Raw genomic sequence first — 23,907 nt, 5'->3', positions numbered from 1 at the left:
TTTAATTTTTTTTCTACATTTTTAATTTATTTTTGGGACAGAGAGAGACAGAGCATGAACGGGGGAGGGGCAGAGAGAGAGGGAGACACAGAATCAGAAACAGGCTCCAGGCTCCGAGCCATCAGCCCAGAGCCTGACGCGGGGCTCGAACTCACAGACCGCGAGATTGTGACCTGGCTGAAGTCGGACGCTTAACCGACTGTGCCACCCAGGCGCCCCTCAGCATCATTTTCAAATAATAGTTTGAGGAGATTATTCTGTTCTCTTATAGCTTCCCTTGGGGCCATTAGCAAATCTAGTTTTGTTTGAATACTTTGTATTTTATAGGAAATCTGATTGATTTACAGATCTTTTCTTGGTCCTTTGTAATCTGCAGTTTTCTCATGATTCTTCAAGGTGTGAATTTATTTTTGTTTATCCTGTTTAGAATTGTTCTCTGCATGTGATGCCTGAATACCTTTCATCAATTAAAAACTTTTCCATCCATTTTTTTTTTTTCCATTTTAGATATGGCCTCTTCTCTACTCTTCCTATTCTGTACTTTAGGGAACATGATGAATTGCAGTTGACAACAATTACAACATTCATAACAATAACACCGATTTAGTGCTCACTGTACGGAAGGTGATTTCAGGTGAATTAATGCATGCGATGTTCACAGCCACTCCATGCAATAGATACCGGTTTCCCCCCAATTCACACAGGAACACACCAAGACACAACACATCCTCTGTAATCAAAAGTTGCCAGGAATCAGAACCAACACCTATAGGCGGGCATTTATTTTGTAAGCGGGAAGAGAAGGAAAGAAGAAAAGACCGGAAGTCAAGAATTGAAAAGTAGTGTGGGACCACTTCCACTATCATGAACACCTTCTGCTTCAGGCTGAAACAAAATGACTGATTACAAAAATAAGTCATCTGGACTTAAGATCCCCAAGTAGAAGTTTCTACCACAACTACGTAAAAAGGATGCCATCCATCCTACCATTTCTCACCATCTCCTAAGCGCCACGGATCCATAGGAATCTGCAGAAGGTTTCCTAGCTCTACCTTTTTGCTTGAACAATGACACAATTATATAAAGATATGACACAAGTTCTCTACTCCGGGGGCGCTGGTGTCCAGATCCATTTTTGCTTCGTCGAGCTCCCGGATGTGACTTGAAGAAAGAACTGAAGTCTGAGGGTTAAAAAAAATGGCGGAGGGCATAATTATTCATCCCACAAGGAAGGGAGGAATCAGCTGAGAGCTGCTTCCATGAAGTCTGTAACAGTGTGTTGGTGGTTGGTAACAAGTGGCCCCTTGCTGCTCACCAAGCCGTAGAGAGGATGTCATCTTCTTTGTCACACCCACAAAAAGGGAAAGTCCCACAGCAGGGCTGCAGCCACGGTTTCCAAATGGTGTTGAACACAGAGAACTGCTGTGGGACAGGTGTGAGAGTCCGGCGATGCTCTTTTATGGCCGCCTCGATTTTCTTGACCACTGAGCCAAATAAGGCTTCATTGTCAGGGCTAAGAGGCCGGGCCTCAGAGGGGTCTCTTGAGATGTCAAAGAGCAGTGGAGGATCATGGTGGGTGACATCTCCAGAACATGAACATATTCCACTTCCATAGCAGGCATCAGCTCCGTCCGGGGAGAATTTGGGAGTCACGTAATGGACCTTCCACACCGTTGCACCTGGAAAACAGAGCTCTGTTGAAAGTGCCATCGTTGTTATCATTTTAGGACTCGTTCCATGGAAACCTATTTCTCAAATGCTTTCGCCAACAATCAACCATCCTGTGCACAGAGTTACTTAGCAATTGTAGCATTTCCTCAACTGTGAGAACAACACACAACTTTGCTGCAAGTTTGAAAACTTTTTACCTTATCACAAGGGCGTGTGGAAATAATAGTTGTTACCTGAATGGCTGCTATAATTCCAGAAGTTGTGAGTCTGATCACTACTTTGCTCTGACTTGCCATAGGCAAAATGGAAAGTTTCCTTTTCTTTTTTCTTTTCTTTTCTTGTCTTTTCTTGTCTTGTCTTGTCTTGTCTTGTCTGGTCTGGTCTGGTCTTGTCTTGTCTGGTCTTGTCTTGTCTTTCCTTTCCTCTTGTCTTGTCTTTTCTTTTCTTCTTGTCTTTTTTTATTTAAAAAATTTGTTTAACATTTATTCAGTTTTGAGAGTGAGAGAGACAGAGCGTGAGCAGGGGAGGAGCAGAGAGAGAGGGAGACACAGAATCCGAAGCAGGATCCAGTATCTGAGCTATCAGCACAGAGCCTGATGCGGGGCTTGAACTCATGGACCACGAGATCATGACCTGAGTGGAAGTTGGATGCTTAATTGACTGAACAACCCAGGTAGCTTTTCTTTTTTCTTTTCTTTTCTTTCTTTTCTTTTCTTTTTCTTTTCTTTTCTTTTTCTTTTCTTTTCTTTTCTCTTTTCTTTTCTTTTCTTTTTTCTTTTCTTTTCTTTTCTTTTTTCTTTTCTTTCTCCTCTTTTTATTTGAGAAAGAAAGCGAGAACATGAGTGGGGGGAGGGGTAGAGGGAGAGAGGAAATCTCAAACAGGCTCCATGCTCCGTGCAGAGCCTGATGTGGGGCTCGATCCTGCAACCCAGAGATCATGACCTGTGCCAAAATCAAGAGCTGGACTCTCACCCAACTGAGCCAGCCAGGCACCCCAAAATTCTAAAGCTAAATACCACTTTCAGGTCTGAAATTGACAAAGGTCATCTGGCAAGGTCAATCATTCCTTGTTCTATTCCTTCTCCATCTGTCTGTCCTTCTTTCTTTTATCTTTCATTCTTTCCTTTCTTTCTTCCTGTATCAGTGGTTGGCAGTTCTATTTCCAGAGATCGATTTTAGACAGAAAACATCATAAGCATTTCTCAGCGTCCGGTCAATGAAACTTTCATAGAAGTCTGTGAGTGAGGTTTTACAGAAAAGATATGCTTTCCTAATCAATCACCTGACTTTACCCTTCCCCCAGATGGTGTTGAACATTGTACCACCTCTGTGCTTCCAACTTCTGAAATCTTGATTATGAAAATATAAGTAAAATTCTATTTGTTTAACCCTCCATCATTAAGTTTAGGAAGTTTTGCTGTTGGGGGGGGGGGCTGTTTTTCTTTCATTACTCACCATTGAACATGTCCCTAAGTATAGAGAAGCTAGAAGAAAGAGGTTTTTGTCAGTTTGTTCTTGTTTTATGTGGGCGATTAGTCCACACTGACATGAAGAATGGATCACACCACAAGTGATAGGTCTCGTGGGAGAAAATTTTTATCTTTTCTGCAGATTAAGTTAATTCCCATCACGTAAGGATTCTGAAACTTTATCCAACTGCCTTTGATAGAGCTTTTCCTACAGATGTAAGGAAATGAGTATCTTTTGTTAATTTACATTTGTTTTCATGAATCATCTAGCACGAAGGTAAGGCAGAGACAGTTCATTGGAAGGGGACAGGACAGTTGTGTGGGTTACACTGCAGAGCTTACTCCTTGTTGCTAATTACTTCACTGTCCTTAGTTGTGAGCATTCATATTCTCTCTCTGTCTCTGGCATATTCGTGCACATGAGTTTACATACACCTGTAAAATCCTACCGCAGTACAATGGCCGCTTATAATTAACTTCCCCAAGGAAAAAGAACCTCAAACAGCTGGGTGCTGTTTGTACATGGTACAACTTCCCCCAAGAGGGAAAGGAAACGGGGCTATGTTCTTATTGTGTCCCCACACTCCTGCCATCTCCATACTTACAGTCCTTCTGATGCCACCTGGCTGTGTGCAGGTAGACCCCACAGTAGTGGAAGAGGAACTCATGGTCCGAGTGGGATACCCTGCCTTCCAGCAAGGGCATTAGATTCTGGCCATCAATCACTCTTTGAAGAGAAGGAGAAATGCAGAATGCGGTGAGAGGGGCACGGTTTCGTCACACATCTTAAGACAAAAGGAAAAGAAGGGGAAGGGGAAGGGGGAGGACAAGGAGAAGAAGGAGAAGGAGAGGAAGGGAAGGAGGAGGGGGAGGACAAAGATGAAGAGAAAGACAAAGAAGAAGAAGGAGAAGGTGGAGGAGGAGAAGAAGGAGATGGAGAAGAAGAAGAAAGAAGAAGAAGAAGAAGAAGAAGAAGAAGAAGAAGAAGAAGAAGAAGAAAGGACTTTAAGCTTCACTACACATCTTCACCCATTATATACCAGTAACGACAACAACCACAAAAGAAAAAGGAGGAAATGTCACACAGTTTCCAAGACAGTGGGAGAGGTGAGTGGCTGGAGATACTATTCTGATACTTGGAAGACAGTATGAATGAGCGTCATGGATTAGAAAATTGAGCTCCTGACACTCATTTGATTCAAGAGCATCCCCCCCTCAGATGAGCAGATACCAGTCCCCACACACGGAATTAAACCACTAGAGCATGGACCACGTCTCTTCATCTTAAAGCCCATAGATAAGTACAGCCTCATTCATACGTTGACACAAATGCACTTGTATTCAGTCATTCACCTAATAAATATCTGCTTAATGTTCTGGACGATGTGGTGGATATAAAAGTGAATGAGAGTCCACCCCACCCATGAGGACAGCCAAGCCTGTGTCTGCATACGTGTAGGAGAGACAAAGTAGAACGTGTCCTAATCGGGAAACATCCATCCACCCACCACCCACTAAGGGGAGAAAGATGTCTGCCCATCTTAACGGAATATTGAAAATTGAGTGATATACCACACATACACATAGAACATTTTCTAACACATCCAAGTGCCTGTCAAATATATCTGCCAAGGTTAGGTGCAAATACCGTTTCCATACCTGTCCTGGGGCAATATCCCTCCACCTACATAAGACAGGGTCGGATAAATGTCCATTAGGCTTGTTGGTTCGTCAATCACTTTCCCAGCCTCCAGGACCGTCGGCCACCGGAATATTCCTGGGACACGAATGCCCCCCTCCCATCCGCCCATTCCTTTGCCACCTAAAACCAAAGATGAAAGCCAAGGATGAATTCAAGTCAATCATATTTCTCCACTCAGTTGGAAATTACGTCTAGATGGAATGTTTTCTGTCACTTGCCAAATTCTTGTTTCCAAGCAGTTGAAACTCCACTTGTGAAGCAAGTGCTGATCTAATACAGTGCTATTATTTTGTGATGACAATGATTGCCATGGAGTTTCAATACTATGAGAAAAGACAACATTCTGTAAGCTTTAAGAGAAAAAAAATGAGGTTCTCTGGGCTGGGTGAAAGGAAATTCTTCCAAAGTAGAACAAACATGAAACATTCATGGAACACCTTTTCCATGTATGTTACTCTGACGGTACAATTTACAAAGAAAACACAAGACAGTGTCTCTCTATGTAGAAGTGGGGAAAACATTAAATGGGAAAACATTTAGGGTCCAAGATACTGGTCTTGTCAGTGTTCAAAGCCCCCGCCCCCACCCCCACCCCCAGTCTACAGCACCATTCTTTATGGAAAACTTAACCAGCTCTCTGAACTGGATTTATGTTTGTTTTATATATGGATAAACAATGAACAAAAAAAGCAAACATAAACCCACCTTGACACATACTTGGTCATATTTAATGGCCGGCAACTGTGTAAGGCAGCTATAACAAAATTAATTGTCTGCCCAAGACACCCAAATTTGTGTGCCAAATGGACTCAGCCCCTCCTGGTGAGCCGGACACTGGTTCCAAAGGTAAAACTCCTCGACAACAATTCAGCCATGTCTCTTTCAGAGGTACCAGAAGGTACTTTTCAGAGTGATGGTCTTGTGCACACACAACCCCCCCCCCACACACACACACACAAGCAATGTGAATATAATTTAATAGTGACATCTCACTTGATGGCACATATAGAGTGACTTACTTTTACTACATAACTTTTTCCCTAGGATTGTCACCAATTTAGTCTATGCTAATTAATAGTATGCCTACAGCAAGTTGACATGACCTGCCAGAAAAGGTGGATACTTTTAGGAGGTCACTTGTTGTCAGTTACAATGTATAATGTACCTGTCCTATCTATCTTCTATCTAATATCTATCAATCAACCGACTGATCAATCTATTGATCTGTCAATGTATCATCTAGCCATATATCTTGTCTATCTATCTATCTATCTATCTATCCATGCATCCAACCATCAATCCATCCAACCATCCATCCATCCATCCAACATCTATCTATCTATCTATCTATCTATCTATCTATCTATCTATCCATGCATCCAATCATCCATCCATCCATCCATCCATCCATCATATCTGTCTGTCTGTCTATCCATCCATTCATCCATCCATCTATCCATCCATCCATCCATCCATCGATCCAACATCTACCTATCTATCCATGCATCCAACCATCCATCCAACTATCTATCTATCTATCTATCTATCTATCTATCTATCCAACCATCAATCCATCCAACCATCCATCCATTCATCCATCTATCCATCCATCCATCCATCCATCCATCCATCATATCTGTCTGTCTGTCTATCCATCCATTCATCCATCCATCTATCCATCCATCCATCTATCCATCCATCCATCGATCCAACATCTATCTATCCATCCATCCATCCATCAATCCAACATCTATCTATCTATCTATCTATCCATGCATCCAACCAACCATCCATCCATCCATCCATCCAACATCTATCCATCCATCCATCCATCCATCCATCCATCCATCTATCCATCCATCATATCTGTCTGTCTGTCTATCCATCCATTCATCCATCCATCTATCCATCCATCCATCCATCCCATCCATCCAACATCTATCTATCCATCCATCCATCCATCCATCCATGTATCTATCCATATATCTATCTATCAATCATCTATCTATCTATCCTAAATTGTTTCATAAAGTACAAGGAAATCCTAAAGCTATGATTTTTGTAATGATGACAACTTGGACACGCTTTCACTTTGTTTTGATTGGGGTTTGGAGTGGTAGGAGAGGAGTAGCAAACACCAAGACTCTTCTTTTTGTTGGCCCCGCTTTGCAGATCTGTAAGGGCAGGCTCAGGAGAGCTACTGAATAACCCAGCATGGCACACATCAAAGACAGGCAAAAGAACTCCCTCAATGAGGAGGAAGGCCCCCGTGCTAGATCATTAATTCCTTTCTTCTTTGTTTCACAGTGTTTGAAGCCTACTGATAACATGATCAATTTTATCTCATTAAGACCTGAATTTAGGTACTCAAGTGAGTATTATTCTAGAGTAAGTCATTCTCAGCTAGAGAGGACTTTGGCCCTGGGGGACACTGGGTAATGTCTGGAGACGCGTTTGGTTGTCACTATTTTGCTGGGGAGAGGAGTGTTAAGCATCCCTGGCATGTGCTGGGTGGGAACTAGAGACACTATTCAATGCCCTACAGGGTCCAGGACGCCCCATCCCAAAGTCATCAAGCTCCAAATGCCTAGACTGCAAGCCTGAGACCAGCTTTCGGTAGTCACAGAAACCCTGTGCATTTCCACTCAAGAGGCTTTCCTTACTTCAGGCACTTCTGTCTTAAGTTCCCAGAAATAGCCCCCAAACTTGCATCTTTTCCTATCTAGTTTCGCATGAGAGTATAACTCACACAAAGATCTCCAAACCGAGTTCGCAAATGAACACGCATGCATGCAAAGTTAAGTAGACGCTACTCGGGCATTAAACTAAAACATGCGGATTCTCCACACATCACCTTTGTAGACGCCGTTGGAGCCGCCCAGCTGGGCCCCGCCTTCCTGCACCTCCAGGCGACCCCCGTTGTCCGACGTGAAGTACACCAGCGTGTGATTGGACAGGCGCTCCCGGTCCAGGGCCTCCAGGATCCTACCTGGTGCAGGTGCGGACAGGAAGCTCTCAACTTTCAGTGTGACCACGGTCATCTCCATGAGGTGCTTATTATCAGGCACTTGTTAGCGTAACAGTGTAACTAAGGGTTATTTTATTGTATAGGTTGTAATAATATATAATAAATCACTGTTACATACTCTAGTACATGGGTAGTATATGTAAGGATACTAAGAGTGGATACATAAATATATGCTATATAGCATAGAATATATATGCTAAGTAGCATATAACACAAAATTGGGCTTTATATATTTATAATTACTTATTACATATATTTGACATTATATGTAATATGTTATATATGTATATAAATATATATTCCATATAAATATATAATAAATACTAAATTTATAATAGGAATAACTTATATAATAATAACATTATTATATATACTATATATATTATAATATATATTATTATATAATAACGTATAATATAATAAATATATTTAATAAATATAAAAGATGCTTCATATATCATAATGTTTTAAATTATAATAAATTGTAATCCACAACATATTATATGATAAACATATTATCTGTATGTAAATATATGAAAGTATAATTTATGTATTATAATCCTATATGCTTTTTATATTATAAAGTTCATACAATGGTATATAATATATGATATATAAATATGAGGAAATATGTATAGCTATAAAAGTTATGATTTAAAATATATTAAAATGTTATATTAAGCATATAATATTTTATATAATGATATATTAGTAACATATACAATGTATATAATATATAATGTAAATAACATATATATTAAAATATTGTATAATGTTTGATAACTATATATGATAGTATTATATATTAGTTATTTATGTAATATTGATGGATAATGTTTTCTGTACTGTGCAATTTTATATACATTTAATATATCATTTAGTACATAATAAATGATTTTATATAACATATATTAAGTATAATATATGATATATCAAATATAACATGTAATATAAGAAGTATGCTATATAATACCTTAAGAAATATATGTAATATATAATATACAGGAAAATATATTTATTTTAGAAATTATGTAATGATATGCACACACATTATATTCTATAAATACATTACGTATACACATAGAGTGTATGAGAACATATGAATACTATCTTCGCTCAAGGATCAAACAGCCAAGACAAAAGTTTTAATAGGCAGTAAATATGAAGTCTGGCAGTTAGAAGAGCCTTACAATCACTAATACAAAAGAGATAACAGATGAAACACTGACATTTGCAGGAATAAATAAGCAAAGTCATACCCTTGTTCCAGAGAGCAGCACTGTCCCCCCACCCCCCACCGGGATGTACTGTCCCCACCGCTCTCTGAAGGTGGCACCCGACCCGCAGGTCCTAAGCCTCCAACAATAATTAACATCTTCCCAGGCTCAGCAAACATTGTGTGTTGAGTGTGGACACTCTCTTAAGAAGACAAACGAGTGTTTGAAACAAACAGATGGAAAGCCACACTCCACACGATGTTGACTTAAGTTGTGATCCCAGCTGGACATCAGCCCTGGGCTTCTGTAGGTCACACCGCGGTCCTGCCGTCCAGCAGGAGCCCCTTCCCCGGCCACATTCCTGTTCTACTCAAACATGTAAAGACAACGTGGCTAACTGCAAAGAAAACTCCTTGAAGCATAAACTCGTTAACCTTTCTGTTTCGTTGTTGAAAAGCGGTTTGTTTCTGAAGCCACATTGGCCTTTTTTTTTTTTTATAGAAACCTTGTAGCTAGAAATCAATATATTTGAAAGCCCTGATTTTGTTTATTGTTTTTAATTTTTTTTAACGTTTATTTATTTTTGAGACAGAGAGAGACAGAGCATGAACGGGGGAGGGTCAGAGAGAGGGAGACACAGAATCTGAAACAGGCTCCGGGCTCCGAGCTGTCAGCACAGAGCCCGACGCGGGGCTTGAACTCACGGACCATGAGATCATGACCTGAGCCGAAGTCGGATGCTTAACCGACTGAGCCACCCAGGCAACCCTGAAAGCCCTGCAGCTGGCTCTCGTGTTTAGCATACAAAGTAAATGACACCGCACCGATGCGAATCCTGCTATTTTTCGGAACTGTATCCATGTAAGCCTATGTGTATGCAAGGTGTAAAACGTAGAGATGTCTGTGTCCATATGTACGTGCAAATGGCAACAGCATAATCATAAATATAAGACAAGATATGAGGAAAGACTGCAAAAATACACTGTCTGAAATATTTTTTTAAGGTCAAGTTTGCTTGAACACAGAGTCTAAAATGTTCCCGAACCCTGGACATTTTAGGACATTCACTCTCTATGTCACTCTGTAACATTGTTATGGCTTCTTGAGAAAGTTAATAACTTAGGAAATGATCTTAAGTTGTATCATCATATTGCCAACTAGACACACACACACACACACACACACACACACAAGACGCCTCTCTGGTTTTTGACCTGCCTCTGTTTTTGGTGCGCTTTTCAAAAGCCTTGAAGGGAGGGGTGCTTGGGTGGCTCCCTCAGTGAAGCATCCAACTTCGGCTCAGGTCATGATCTCACCGTGCGTGGGTTTGAGCCCCACATAGGGGTCTGACAGCTCAGAGCCTGGAGCCTGCTTCCCATTCTGTGTCTCCCTCTCTCTCGGCCCCTCCCCCGCTCACACTCCCTCTGTCTCTCTCAAAAATAAACATCAAAAAAAAAAAATCTGTTTTAATCCCTGAAGGGAAAAATACAGCAATGTATTTGGCAGGTGTCCTGCAGGGAAATGCTTACTCGGCATTTCTCCCACATACATCGGATGAGCCCCGGAACTAAATGCAATTAATAACGTTTACAAAGAACCTGTAACGCGGAGTTAACATAGACGGCAGAAGAAACTTAATTATCTGTTAGTGGCAAACTCTGCCCCTTCGGGTAAAACTGGTCTTGGACTTAAGATAGAAGTGCCTTGTTTGCAAAGGAGATTATCCTGAAGGATAAAACACTTCAAGGAAATAAATCACAATGTTGCAATGACACTAAGTTATCAGGCTATAGCTTGGCTTTACTTGTAGCAACTTTCAATAAGTTTCAGTGTTTGTGTACATCTGCCAGGAAGTTTAAAATATATATATATATTGTACTATGCACAGAGACGTATATAAATCATGTATCCATACATATATGCACATTAATATTTGACTTGCATGGATAGATTTTATTAACATAATGATACACTGTTGATTCATAGATATTAAATACATCAAATGTATTAATATTGATAGATATTAAATAGATATTAAATAAATAGATATTCATAAATAATGACTATTAAATAGATATTAAATATTGAACACAAGTTAATTGCATACTTAGTTGATTTAATATTCATAGGTAGTAAATAAATAGATATTAATAGATATTAAATTAAAATTAATAGATATTAAATAGATATTAATCTTAATAGCTATTAAAGAGTAACAGATATTAATAGATATTAAATAAATATTAATGGATATATTATATATTAATAGATATATATTATATATATTTAATAAATATTAAATATATAATTTAATATTAATAGATATGAAATAGATATTAAATACATTAAGTATAAAATTAATAGATATTAAATATAAATTGAATAGATACTAAATTAATGAATACTAAGTTAAATCAATATTAAATTAAATAGATATGAAATAGGTATTAAATATAAATAGATATTGAATAAATATTAAATAGAAATTAATATTAAATGTTAATAGATATTAAATGAATATATATATCTTCTATATGTAAGAGTAACATTTTCATATTTAAGGAAATTTGAATATATTTTAACACACATTTCAAATTCTGTGAATATCAGTGTAGGCAGTCTGCACAGAAATAGTTTTCAAGCTTCAAGGAGAGGGGGAGAAAATTGTACTGTGTGTCAAAAGTACAATACCCTAGGGGCGCCAGCGTGGCTCAGGTGGTTAAGCATCCAACTTTGGCTCAGATCATGATCTCAAGGTTCATGAGTTTGGGCCCCGTGTCAGGCTCTGTGCTGACAGCTCAGAGCCTGGAGCCTGCTTCCGATTCTGGCTCTCCCTCTCTCTCTCCGCCCTTCCCCTGCTCACACCCTGTCTCTCTCTGTGTCTCAAAAATAAAATAAATACATAAATAAATGCAAAAAAAAATCAAAATACCCTCCTTGTCATTCATTCCATTTGTCTTATTCTGTGTATTGATCGTATAGCTTTGAATCGAATGGCTTGGGTTTAGAATTCCCTCCTACATTTCTAAGCACTTCTCGTAAAACAAACTAATAAGAATAACAGGTTTCTTTTTATATGCATCAAAATAACGAGGAAGGACAGTATCCTTTAGTAACTTTACTAATTTCGTCTCTGTTTTCAAGACAGAAAACCCCATATTCGTCATCGTGACCGCTTTCTTGGGGGAATACTCACTGATTCTGCTGCACCTACGGCCAGATTTGAATTCGGTTCACGGGAACAAACACTTCTCGTCGGCCCCAAGACATGCAAGGGCCCGCCCGTTCCCAGAAACCCCGTCTTCCTCAATACTCACCCACCATCCAGTCCATTTCTTCGACGTTGTCTCCATAGAGCCCGTATTTACTGTGCCCCACAAACTTCTCTTTGGTGATCAGTGGGGTGTGCACGTGCAGAAAGGACACGAAGAGGAGGAAGGGGCCGCGTTTATACCTAACGGGTGGAACATTAACTGAGTTATCGCCACAGACAAAGGCGTTTTCTTCACTTGGCTATGACGCTGCACAGGTGGAAAGGTCTTGCAACAGTGGATAGAGGTTGTGCGAGTGAGTATTCTGACAGTTCTTCACTCCCTCCTCGTCCTCCTCCTCTTTCTCCCCAGTTGCTGTCTGGAACATAGGCGTGATGGCTGGAGCTTTGGCATTAACTTTGAGCCATGAGGCTGCTGGCACAGAATCACAGGTCGCAAGAGAGGATGCCAGTCCATGTTGTTTGTTGTGTTCTGCATTTTAACGTCACATGCAGCCATTTCAAATTGCCCCTTCACATACTCTTACAAGCGGGCATTATACAGGGTGAAGTGCACAGACACGGTGTGCGTTCTCCCCAGGACAGCCCTGGGGCTGAGTGAAAGCTGGGCTGAGTGACTATGTTCTGACCGCTGTGTTACGGCAAAGAACGAACGTGGGGGTCATGCAGGCATAGGAGTGAAGGAGGCTCCGTTGTCAGGGGTTAATCTCGTCTCCCATCTAGACCCCCATTCCCCATCTAGAAGGGAGCTTGTACTGAACATATAAAACCTGAGACGACATATCTGGAAATTGAATCACGGCCCCATCTTTCACGGACAGGGAGGCGTTTCCAGGCTGTTTCTGAGAAGAAGGAAAATCAGAAGCCATCCGAAAGCTCGAGTCCATTTAGACACCAATGCGTATCGAAGCAGTTTTGCATGAACAAGAGCGAGCGAAATATAGCTCTTGGCCATTTCGGTGTTTGAAATTGGCAGGAAATTTAACTCTCAATTTTATTATTATTATTTTTTTAATTTTTAAAGTTGAGTTTCAGAGAGAGAGAGAGAGAGCAGGGGAGGAGCAGAGACAGAGAGAGAGAGAGAGAGAGAGAGACAGAGAGAATCCCAAGCAGGCTCTATGCTGTCAGCACGGATCGCAATGTGAGGTTCACACTCAGGGACCGTGAGATCATGACCTGAGCCAAAGGCGGGGGGGCTCCTGCGACTGAGCCGCCCGGGCGCCCCTCAATCTTATTCTAAGGAGAGAGTCTGGTCCGTTGCAAACGTCACAGACACACGTGCGCACACGCACAGGCCCGCGCCCCCAAGACAAAGCCAACGTCTCTGCCGTGCAAACCAGAGCCCCAAGCAGGAAGTCCGGCCGGCAGGGACCCCGTACCTGTCGATAAAGGCGAGGGCCTCCTTGAGCAGGAGGGAGGTTACACGCTCCTCGCGCAAGGGCTGCTGGACGATGTCATGATTTCTCATCAGGATACAGTTCCAGCGTCTCGTGAACCCGTAGCTGGAGTACCAGGACAGGAAGAAGAGGAAGGCCAGCAGGCCCAGGGCCAGGAGGACCTTCCAGGGCACGGGGAACCAGCGGGCGTATTTGGGGACGAGCAGCAGGACGGGCACGAGGCCGAGGACCGCCGTGGACATCCACAGCTTTATACGCAGCCAGCGGTGCAGCTCGGGGGTCCTGGACGCCTGGCAGTCGCTGAGCAACCCAAAGGGCAGCCCATAGAAGTAGTCAAAGCCGTGGTTGAGCGGGTGGTAACAGTGGTCGTTCCGAGAGGCGCAGCTCAAGCCCTGGTGCCATTTGCCTGCAGGGGACACACCGCGTCACCGGGGCGCCAGGAACATCCGTCCGTCTGCAGAACGCATGGGTTCCCGTATTTCTCACCAACTCCTCAGCAGTCCCTACCACCCGCCCCTTGCGCACGAAAACAGGGCCACAGAAAACCGTCCCCGTGCTGCAGGGACGGGAGTCCCTGCTGGGGGCAGAGGCAACAATTAGTGGGCAGAGCACAGCCACCTTCTCCATCAGACCCTTCCCAGGGGTCTGGAAGGAGCCGGAAAGCCAGATTGCATGTGCTGGGTGTTTTCTCCCCTCCTCCGAGCTGCTTGCTGTAGGTTTGCCCCCAGATGCTGTTATCTGACTCCTTTGTTCCATGCCCCCGAAAGGGAACCAGAATTCTACACAAAAATCTGGTCCAAGAGCCCTGAGTAAGGATCATAAGGGAGCCACGAGGAAAAGGACTCAGGTGATGGTCCCTGTTCCTTTTAATGAGCACCTACTACATGGCTCACATATCATGCTCATTCATTTACGCACGTGATTATACTTAACCCACTCCAGACCCCTTACTGCCAGGGAGAAATTCACCCTCGTATTAACAGGCCTCAGGTCATGTTAATTAAAAACGACATGGGGCGCCTGGGTGGCGCAGTCGGTTAAGCCTCCGACTTCAGCCAGGTCACGATCTCGCGGTCCGTGAGTTCGAGCCCCGCGTCAGGCTCTAGGCTGATGGCTCGGAGCCTGGAGCCTGTTTCCGATTCTGTGTCTCCCTCTGTCTCTGCCCCTCCCCCATTCATGCTCTGTCTCTCTCTGTCCCAAAAATAAATAAAAAAATAAAAAACGTTGAAAAAAAAAAATTAAAAAAAAAAAAAAAAACGACAGAGCTGAATGGGAACTCAGGTTTGGCCGTGTCCTAGAATATTCCTGAAAGATTGCGTACAAGATCTCCGTCCACACGGTGCCCATTGGGGTTCATTGAGGGATGGTTGCGCTACAGGTCACATACGGGGGAATCAGGGTCATTTTTTTTTTTTTTTGACTGCTCCAAGCGAGGGCAGCCGAGATCCTCGAAGACGCCTGAAGAGACTGGGTACAGGGAGCAGGCGGCATCTTGTTGGCTCATCTCTTGGTGGGGGAAAAATGCACTCGATAGAAATTCCACGGAAAAAAAACTAGATGGGATGCTGTCACAGTGTCATGGGTCTCCCCAAAAGGGCGTAAGATATCAAACAACCCGTATAAATACATTTCCTAGCCCCAATTTCTTGTCTTTACCTTACTTTGTTGTAAGAGTACAGTATATACTTTGTTGTAAGAGTACAGTATATACTTTGTTGTAAGAGTACAATATACACTTTGTTGTAAGAGTACAATATACATTATCTACAACTTGCAAATATCTTCTCTTTAGCTTATTCTGTTGTAAGAACACAATATATACTATATATAACTTACAAATATGTGTTCATCAATTGTTTGTGTTATCGGTAAGGCTTCCGGTCAATAGCAACCTATTAGTAGTTAAGTTTGGTGCGGTGGGTTGGGGGGGGGGGGGGTAGTTAGAAGCTGTATGTGGATTATCAGCTGTGAGGGGGGTTGGTGCCTGTAAGAGCCTCATCGTTCAAAGGTCAAATGTAGTAACTTGGTCAACATTCATGCTTTTGGTTGAACAGGACATATTTAAAAATGCACTCACTCGGGCGCCTGGGTGGCCCAGTGGGCTAAGCATCTGACTCCTGCCTTCGGCTCAGGTCATCATCTCACAGTTTGTGAGTTCGAGCCCTGTGTTGCACCCTGTGCAGATAGCGTGGAACCTGCTTGGGAATCTCTCTCTCTTTGTGTGTTCCTCCCCCACCCCCCAACTCTCTCTCTCTCTCAAAATAAATAAATAACCTTTCAAATAAAAAAATAAATAAGAGTGCACTCACTTCCCGGCTACTAATGATGTCATAAAACTAGCATCTCCCCCCCCCCCCCCGCCCCCAACACACACACAGAATATCCCATCTTAGGGATAGGAACCTACAAGCTGTCGTTCCTGCCGCTGACTCCCCCAATACCCTGCTCTGGACTCGGGAAAGGTCCTGAGTAATCGTGCATCCGACTCCTTCCCCGCGTGTCTCCTGCCACCCAGAAGGCAGCTGGCGTGCACCCAGCGGACGTCCCCCGGAGGGCTGAGCCCCACTGCCAGGGGACGTGCGTCCCCACGTGTCCACAGCCCGTACCTATGAGTCCCGTGCGATAGCCCCGATGTTGTAGCAGCTTGGCGAACGTGGTTTCGTTGGTGGGCAGACCGCCCGAGCCTCCAAGCCAGGTAAGGACGCGGTTCAGGTTGAAGGGAGACGCCATCCCTAAACTCACACAAGCAGAGAGCAGCTGACGTACACAGGCCGCGTGGTGACACGAGAAACCCGGAATCTCACATTAACTGTGCAGGACTGTTCAGTACAGACACGTGCCCCGAACATTGCGCGGGGCGTATCTGTGCTGAAAATTTATTCACTGATTGTTCGAGGTTCAAATGTAACTGTGCATGTGACTCTGGTGACGTCTCTCTCTGACCCTCCTGCTCTCTCTCTCTTTCAAAATCAATAAATAAACTTTAAAAAAAAAGGCTTTAAAAAAAAAACGAGAGCCTTGATTTCTGCCAATCTGAGTGGTGAAAACATCTCATGAAGGTCCCCACTATTACTCTTATGAAGACGGGCGGACACTACATCCCTGTGTTCAAAATCTCGGTCTTGGCTTTATTTTCAGCCCGGCACCTTTCCTAAACTATTTTGCTGAAAGTTAGGGGTAAGAAACATTGGGAACTTCTCCATCATAAAAGGTGGGCTATGTTCTTGCTGAGTCCAAAACTTGGACAAGGAGCTGGGACACTGCTCGCCAAACCCGGCCACTGGATGCACACAGTGGGGCAGCCTGGGAGGCACTTGTCAAGACACTCGGCTGTGTAAACTCTGCAGGTACAAAAACATGACCCCCATTTGCACTGAGATTCTTAATCCCATAAATGACCGATCTCGAGAATCCTTACGAGGAGGAACGAACACTAAATAAGAAGGAAGCACGAGAGAAAGACAAGACTGTTGAGTTCCTGCACCTGATCTGACGGGGTACCGGCCGGTCAGGAAGGCAGTCCTACTCGGGGTGCACACGGACGCAGCCGCCAGGTGCTGGGTGAGCCGCACGCCCTCACTCGCCAGGCGGTCGATATTCGGTGTGCTGCGGGCAGACAGACAGACAGACGGATGATTCAGCACCTGTGTATCGCATTCTCAGCAAAGCACCGGACATTCGAAGCCATCCACTCTGGTGTGAGTCCCACTGACTCTGTTCCCACCAAACCTTATAAAACACACGCTCTTTAACCTTGTATCCATCCACCTGCTGGGACGCATTGATGCCCAGAAGGGACACGAAAACAGAGTTTACAAGAATATGTCTCCAGGCACAAGTGCGTGTACAATTCAACTATTACCTCCCCGGGTGCATTGGCCTGTCCATGCAAAACTTAGCCCGTTTGGTTATATTATATTCCCAAAATGAAGGGGTAACTTGGATCACATTAAATTTTACTGTAATTCTTCTAAGAAAAGGTGACTTAAAAAAAATAACCGAATTGTGACATTTTGGATGGTCCCTTGTTGCCCGGTTTGGTCGTCTGATGTTTTAAGGTCTCCAAAATCTTTCGGGAGAACAGTAGACTATAGGCTCTCCCATGACGAAAGCATGTCCCCAGTCCTGATGACGTACTGCTCACACAAGCGCACAGCGGTGTGATCGGGGAGGGTCTCAGATACGCCCAAAGAGCCTCAGCGTCGGTGTTGGCGACGGTCTGTGTGTACCTCCCAGTACTTTGTGTGGAGAGAGTCACCGCCTGGTTGACAGTCACAAGAATCCCGGACAGTATCTGCCGTCGTAACCACGACTGGAGGAGGTGACTAGAGAACAGTGCTCGTGTGGCCCCAAATTGCCCTTAAGAAGACCAAAACCATGCTTAAAATACAGCACTGGTCCATGACCCACGTTGCAAGGACAAATAATATCAACGCGTGCTGTTGACGGCCACACGGGATGTGCTGTCTGTTATGGTGGCCCTGGGACGGGATGCTGTATCCGTTATACCGCGGTCATATGTGGTAGGGACAGTCATGGGTGATAGGACTCCGCGGATGTGAAATTTCCAGAAGAAACCAATCCTGAGAGACAGAAAGCAGATGGGCAACTCGCAGTCGAGGGACCAGGGCGTCACCATCTGGGGACGGGCGGCCTCCTTACCTCACTGTGTTATTGCCGTAGCAACAGACATCTCCCACCCCAAGGTCATCCGCCATCAGGAGCACAATATTGGGCCTCGAATTCCTCGTCACCAGCGCTGAGCTCAGGCCCCCAAACAGGCACCAGAGGTGAACGGACAGCCAGCAGTTCCTGGAGGCGTTTGGGGACGTGACAAACAGAGGACTGTCAACCGCGTCTGCCCATCGGGCAACTGAAAATATGAAACACCGTGATTCCTCACCCATTCCAACTACACCAAGGACCTGAGTGGGCTTGCTCAGAGGCCACAAGTTTTGTGTTTTAAAGTCATGTGGGTTTTTTTTAACATTTATTTATTTTTGAGACAGAGAGAGAGACAGAGCTTGAGTGGGGGAGGGACAGAGAGAGAGGGAGACACAGAATCTGAAGCAGGCTCCAGGCTCCGAGCCGTCAGCACAGAGTCCGACGCGGGTCTCGAACTCACGAACCGCGAGATTGTGACCTGGGCCGAAGTCGGACGCTCAAGTACAGAGCCACCCAAGCATCCTAAAACTCATGTTTTGTGTTAACATACTCCCACGTTCAAATTAGTTTTATATGTCTGGTGATATTTAAATTCTTATCATGTTACACAGGGTTTTGTGATAGGAAACCCTTAAAGAAGACCAACAGTGCAGGGGCACGGGGGTGCCTCCGTCTGTTGGGAGTCCCACTCTTGATTTCGGCTCAGATCACGATCCCAGGGTCACAGGATCGAGCCCCACGTTGTGCTCAGTGCTGACAGTATGGAGCCTGCTTCAGATTCTCTCTCTCTCTCTGCCCCTCTCCCCCACACTCACTCATGCTCTCTCTCTCTCTCTCAAAATAAATAAACAAAACTTAAAAAAAAAAAGACTTAATAGCGATTAACCATGAGTGCAAGGCCTAATAGTTTGATTGATTTGAATAAAAACTGAAAATGGAAAATCAGAGACTAGCCACCAGCTAGTCAAGCCTTTTGTATTTTTTCAACATTGACCTGTCCTTTTTAAAATATTAAAATATATATTTAAAATAGCATCGGGAATCCTTTTGACACCCGAAAGGGGAAATGTAACCTACTTCTATATCCTACTGAGCGTTAGGCTGTAGAATCACCCATTTGTCACTGCTGAATGGTACCCTATGGGCAGAAAAGCACAAACAGCCTTTGACCAAAATCCCCACAAGCTGAGATGAGGACCATTCTCCGGTGCAAGAAGCTGGTTCCCCAACCCCGGAGTTTCCATCTGACCCATTTTACCTTCTGTTAGTTCCACCTCAAAAAAGAATATCTTAAATCCACTGGCCTCCATCCATTTTCAGAGCAATCATGGCACACCAATCATGGTGTCTCTCACTCAGATATCCGAAGACTCTCCTGAATGGCCTGCCTGGCCCTTCCCGGTTTTGCCACTTGGGCTGCACCAAAATGCAGCCAAGCACAGCGACCCTATCAATATACAAAGCTGGTTGCTATGCTCCCTAGAGAATTCCGTCTGGATACAAAGGACAGTGACAGTTTGCAAGGTCGCATACTTACCACTTACGGAATGGCCACATCATGGTTGCAACAGCGATATCTCTCTCATGGGCAGACGAGTCCACCCGTGAACGCGGTCACCCCCACGATTCTTTATACCTAATTGCAAACAAGTCGCGTTTGACCAGAGAGAATGTGAGAAACACCATGCGTGACCCAGTCATTCCTGGACACTTGTCGTGGCAGACTCCCGACAAACGATGATCTGGCCACAAAAACCCTTCATTCCAGAGTCAGTAGAACAAATAAGTCATCAACCCACTGACTGACATTTTTCAGGGCGCCTCGGGGGCTCAGTCAGTTGAGTGTCCAGCTTCAGCTCAGCTCGTGATCTCACGGTTCGTGAGTTTGAGCCCCGTGTAGGGTTCACTGCGGTTAGCACAGAGCCTGCTTCCGATCCTCTGTCTCCCTCTCTCTTTGCCCCTCTCCCCGCTCACGCTCTCTCAAAAATAAATACACATTTTTTTAAAAAAAGGAAAGAACCTTTTTCTGCCCAAGGTGCCTAATCAATGCCTACCTTAAAAAGCACAGTGATCAACACCGTGAACCCGTGGCCGCATTGGCCAAACTCATTGAGGTCAAGAAGGCATGTTTAGCCGCTGTAATTATGATGATTTTATAAGAGTCCAAAGACTGGAAGAGTCCTGTGTCCCCCCCCCGCCCCCGCCAAAGACCCTCAGATGGCTCCAGGTGGGTGAGGTTTTGCAGGCTGATGGGCCACCCCCAAGGAAAATGATATATAATCATGGTTAATGACCCCACCATAAAGTTTACAGGGTTTCCTCATCCCCAAGGCATTTCCACACACATGTTCCCATTGCCTCCTTAAAATATTTCACCCTGCTTGCCTTGAAGGGTTAATGACACTTTTGTTTTATGGGAGAAGGAGCTGCGGTGAGAGAGTTTTGAACACTTTCACGAAGTCCAGTGAATTGGAGAGGTCCCATTTGGATGGTCTCTGCCTCTCCATCGCGTGTGTGTGTGTGTGTGTGTGTGTGTGTGCAGTTCTCACCTTCTCATCTTAGACCTCCAGTGACAATCTCAAGTGACACAGTTCTAGAAGCTGACTCTCCTGGGGCATTTGGTGAGGCTCACACCCCACCTTTCAGTGGTGGCCCATTTTCTCTGACCCATGGTACCCAATCAATACCTTACTGAGAGAGAGGTTATCAGGTACTGATAAGGAAGAACCTTCGGGTGGGGCTTTATATGGGAATAGGGTCTTTGCAGATGTGATTAAGTGAAGGATCTGAGATGAGCTCATCCTGGATCAGGGTGGTCCTAAATCCAAGGGCAGGTGTCCTTGTAAGAGACAAGAGGAGACAGACACAGAAGAGAAGCCACGTGAAGGCCGAGGCAGAGACGGGAGGGAGGCAGCCACAAGTCCAGGGACGCCTGGAGCCCCAGAAGCTGGAAGAGGCAGGAAGTACCCTCCCCTGGAGCCTGTGGAGGGAGCACAGCCCTGCTCTGGATCTCAGTGATCCTTCCCTGCCTGGGTCTCAGCAGCCCTGCCCTTAGTTTGTGACCATTTGTTACACCAGCCCGAGGAGAGAAATAGAAGTAATTGTAGGGGAGTGGGGGTGGGGGGGGGGGGACCAGAAAACTTCCCTGTGCCAAGAGACACCATCAGCAAAGCAAAACTGGCATGTTCAGAGAAGGAGAAAACATTTGCAATATTTTCTATAAATAGATCGGACAAGGGATAAAGATACCGTAAAAATCAGACATAGGTTGTCCACAGGCAACTCACAGCACACAGACACGATTAATGAGCACATCGCTGTAGGCTTAGCCTCTTTGGCGACCGGAACAGGTACGTTTTAAGCATCACCAGGCCGTATAGCTATCAAACCTCCAGTAATTTCTCCAGGGTCAACAGCGGGCACTTGTGCTGCCAGTGGAAGCTTCTGTGGGGGTACGTGGCCATTAAATAGTAGATTAAAAAAATATTGTGATTTCTTACTCCGGACAAATGCTCGGCCAGCGCGCAACATGCAGGAGTGAGGGTGTTCAGGGCAACACTGCTTTTATTTATTTTTATTTTTATTTTTTTTTAATTTTTTTTAACGTTTGTTTATTTTTGAGACAGAGAGAGACAGAGCATGAATGGGGGAGGGGCAGAGAGAGAGGGGAGACACAGAATCGGAAGCAGGCTCCAGGCTCTGAGCCATCAGCGCAGAGCCCCACGCGGGGCTCGAACTCACGCGAGATCACGCGAGATCACACGAGATCGTGACCTGAGCCAAAGTCGGATGCTCAACCGACTGAGCCACCCAGGCGCCCCTAAGATTTTGTTTTAATGTGTATTTGTTTTGAGGGAAACAGAGACTGAGCACGAGCAGGGGAGGGGCAGAGAGAGAGGGAGAGCGAGACACAGAATCCGAAACAGGCTCCAGGCTCCGAGCTGTCAGCCCAGAGCCCCACGCGGGTCTCGAACTCACGCGAGATCACGCGACATCACGCGACATCACGCGACATCACGCGACATCACGCGAAATCGCGACCTGAGCCGAAGTCGGACGCTTAACCGACTGAGCCACCCAAGCGCCCCATCACACTGCTTTTAAATATGCCATGCTGAAGCCGGCTGAAATCGTGCTGCGGTGACATCGCTAATCAACCCGCCATACACTCTTAGTGCAGAATTCTGTGCTCTTTTCCTTAAAATAGAGAGGATGTACGCGTCGATCCTTTAGGGTTTTTTGATGGTAAAGCTGGATCATCCTGCGAGGCATTCGTCAACCCCAGCTGACATCAAAACACTAATTACTTTGACGGGACCTTTCATCCAGGGGCACACAGATGCTACCTGGGTGTCATGGCCTCACGCTTTGGAGGACGGGGGATAATCATATGATTTGTCCCACTCTTCCGCGGATACAGTGGGCTCCAGGAGTGGGGCTGTAGCTTAGGGTCAACCAATAAAGTCAACTGCAGCCTAATTAAAACACTCTCTCTAATTAAGACCCACTAGCCAAGACCTTCCAGGCATCGGAGCCAGTCCTTTCTTTGCCCTGTGCTCAGAGCCAAGCCCTGCAGCGAAGAGAGTCAAGGCAGCCAACGCAGACATGCATAAAGAAATCCCCACGGATCACGATCTCTCAGTGTCAGCACTGAGAGCATCATCGGGGGCTGGGTGGCTCTCGCATGGAGGGGAGGAGCGGTGTCTCTGGTCTCCATCGGCCACCTGCTATGAGAACCCCCACTCCACACATGACAACTGAAGTTATTCCCAGACATCGCCCAGTGTCCCCCAGGGGCATGACTCGGTCCTGTCTCCGTGGCAGGCTGCACTGAAGCAGCCTGATCGGAAATCATTCTCGGATGGTATCGAAAGCTATTGATTCATCCTGCAAGTTGCCGATTTTCTCATCCAGAGCTGTGGATTGAGACTAGACCATCTGTGATTCTCTTCTATGTTTTCCCTAGTTTATATATGAGACTGAAAACTGAAGTCGACGGTTTTGTGAGGGCTTTGTTTTACTGAGTCCTTCTGGAAAGAATTGAACACGTGGAGTATGGCTTTATCACCTTGGGTCTCCTCACACATCCGAGAGACTCCTAAAAACATTCACATCAATCCCCAAACTTCCTCCAACCTGCCTGATCTTCAGTGACTCTGGCAACGTCATTATGATAAAATATAACAAGGAATACACAACAGTAAGAAAAAAATTTAAATACGTCTGTTATTTTTTTCCCACTAACAACTCATACAAAAAACCCACGTTTTTCACAGGATGAGAAAAACTCATTACTTGCTTCCAGCTAAGAAAAACTCCACTAATAAAACATTCAATGACACCATTATGAAGTAAATTCAGAGACCAGAATCCTGGTTTCTAAATTGGCAAAACTCTTATGGTATGGGTCCACCTGTGGTTTTCAATATTTTAGTGTTTGTTCATTCACTGCAATGGTACATTATCCCATTCAAGGAGGATAACAGC

General features: G+C 44.5%; 1 protein-coding gene across 1 annotated transcript; it reads right to left on the bottom strand.

Moving 5' to 3' along the window:
* Window positions 1-743: 743 nt before the first annotated feature.
* ARSH (arylsulfatase family member H) lies at window positions 744-20,041 on the bottom strand. The gene is made up of 10 exons (XM_058714621.1): window positions 19,958-20,041; window positions 18,418-18,567; window positions 17,240-17,361; window positions 16,362-16,487; window positions 13,738-14,161; window positions 12,405-12,541; window positions 7,697-7,831; window positions 4,800-4,962; window positions 3,746-3,867; window positions 744-1,679 (listed from the first exon to the last, which is right to left on the bottom strand). Exons 1-10 carry the CDS (start codon window positions 19,978-19,980, stop codon window positions 1,312-1,314), a joined length of 1,770 nt encoding a protein of 589 aa, XP_058570604.1. The 5' UTR covers window positions 19,981-20,041; the 3' UTR covers window positions 744-1,311.
* Between the last annotated feature and the right edge of the window lie 3,866 nt (window positions 20,042-23,907).

Source organism: Neofelis nebulosa, chromosome X (assembly GCF_028018385.1).
Source record: "Neofelis nebulosa isolate mNeoNeb1 chromosome X, mNeoNeb1.pri, whole genome shotgun sequence".
Taxonomy (NCBI): Eukaryota; Metazoa; Chordata; class Mammalia; order Carnivora; family Felidae; genus Neofelis; species Neofelis nebulosa.
This window is presented reverse-complemented; position numbering and strand designations above follow the sequence as displayed.

Bases quoted from the DNA above. Each gene is read 5' to 3' on its own strand.
- ARSH (XM_058714621.1), bottom strand. From the start codon at position 19,980: ATGATGTGGCCATTCCGTAAGTG. The intron at 17,362-18,417 runs GTAAGGAGGCCG...GTCTGCCCGCAG, and splicing joins TACGGCAATAACACAGTGAG to CACACCGAATATCGACCGCC. The intron at 1,680-3,745 runs GTAAGTATGGAG...TCTGTTTTCCAG, and splicing joins CAGGTGGCATCAGAAGGACT to GTGCAACGGTGTGGAAGGTC.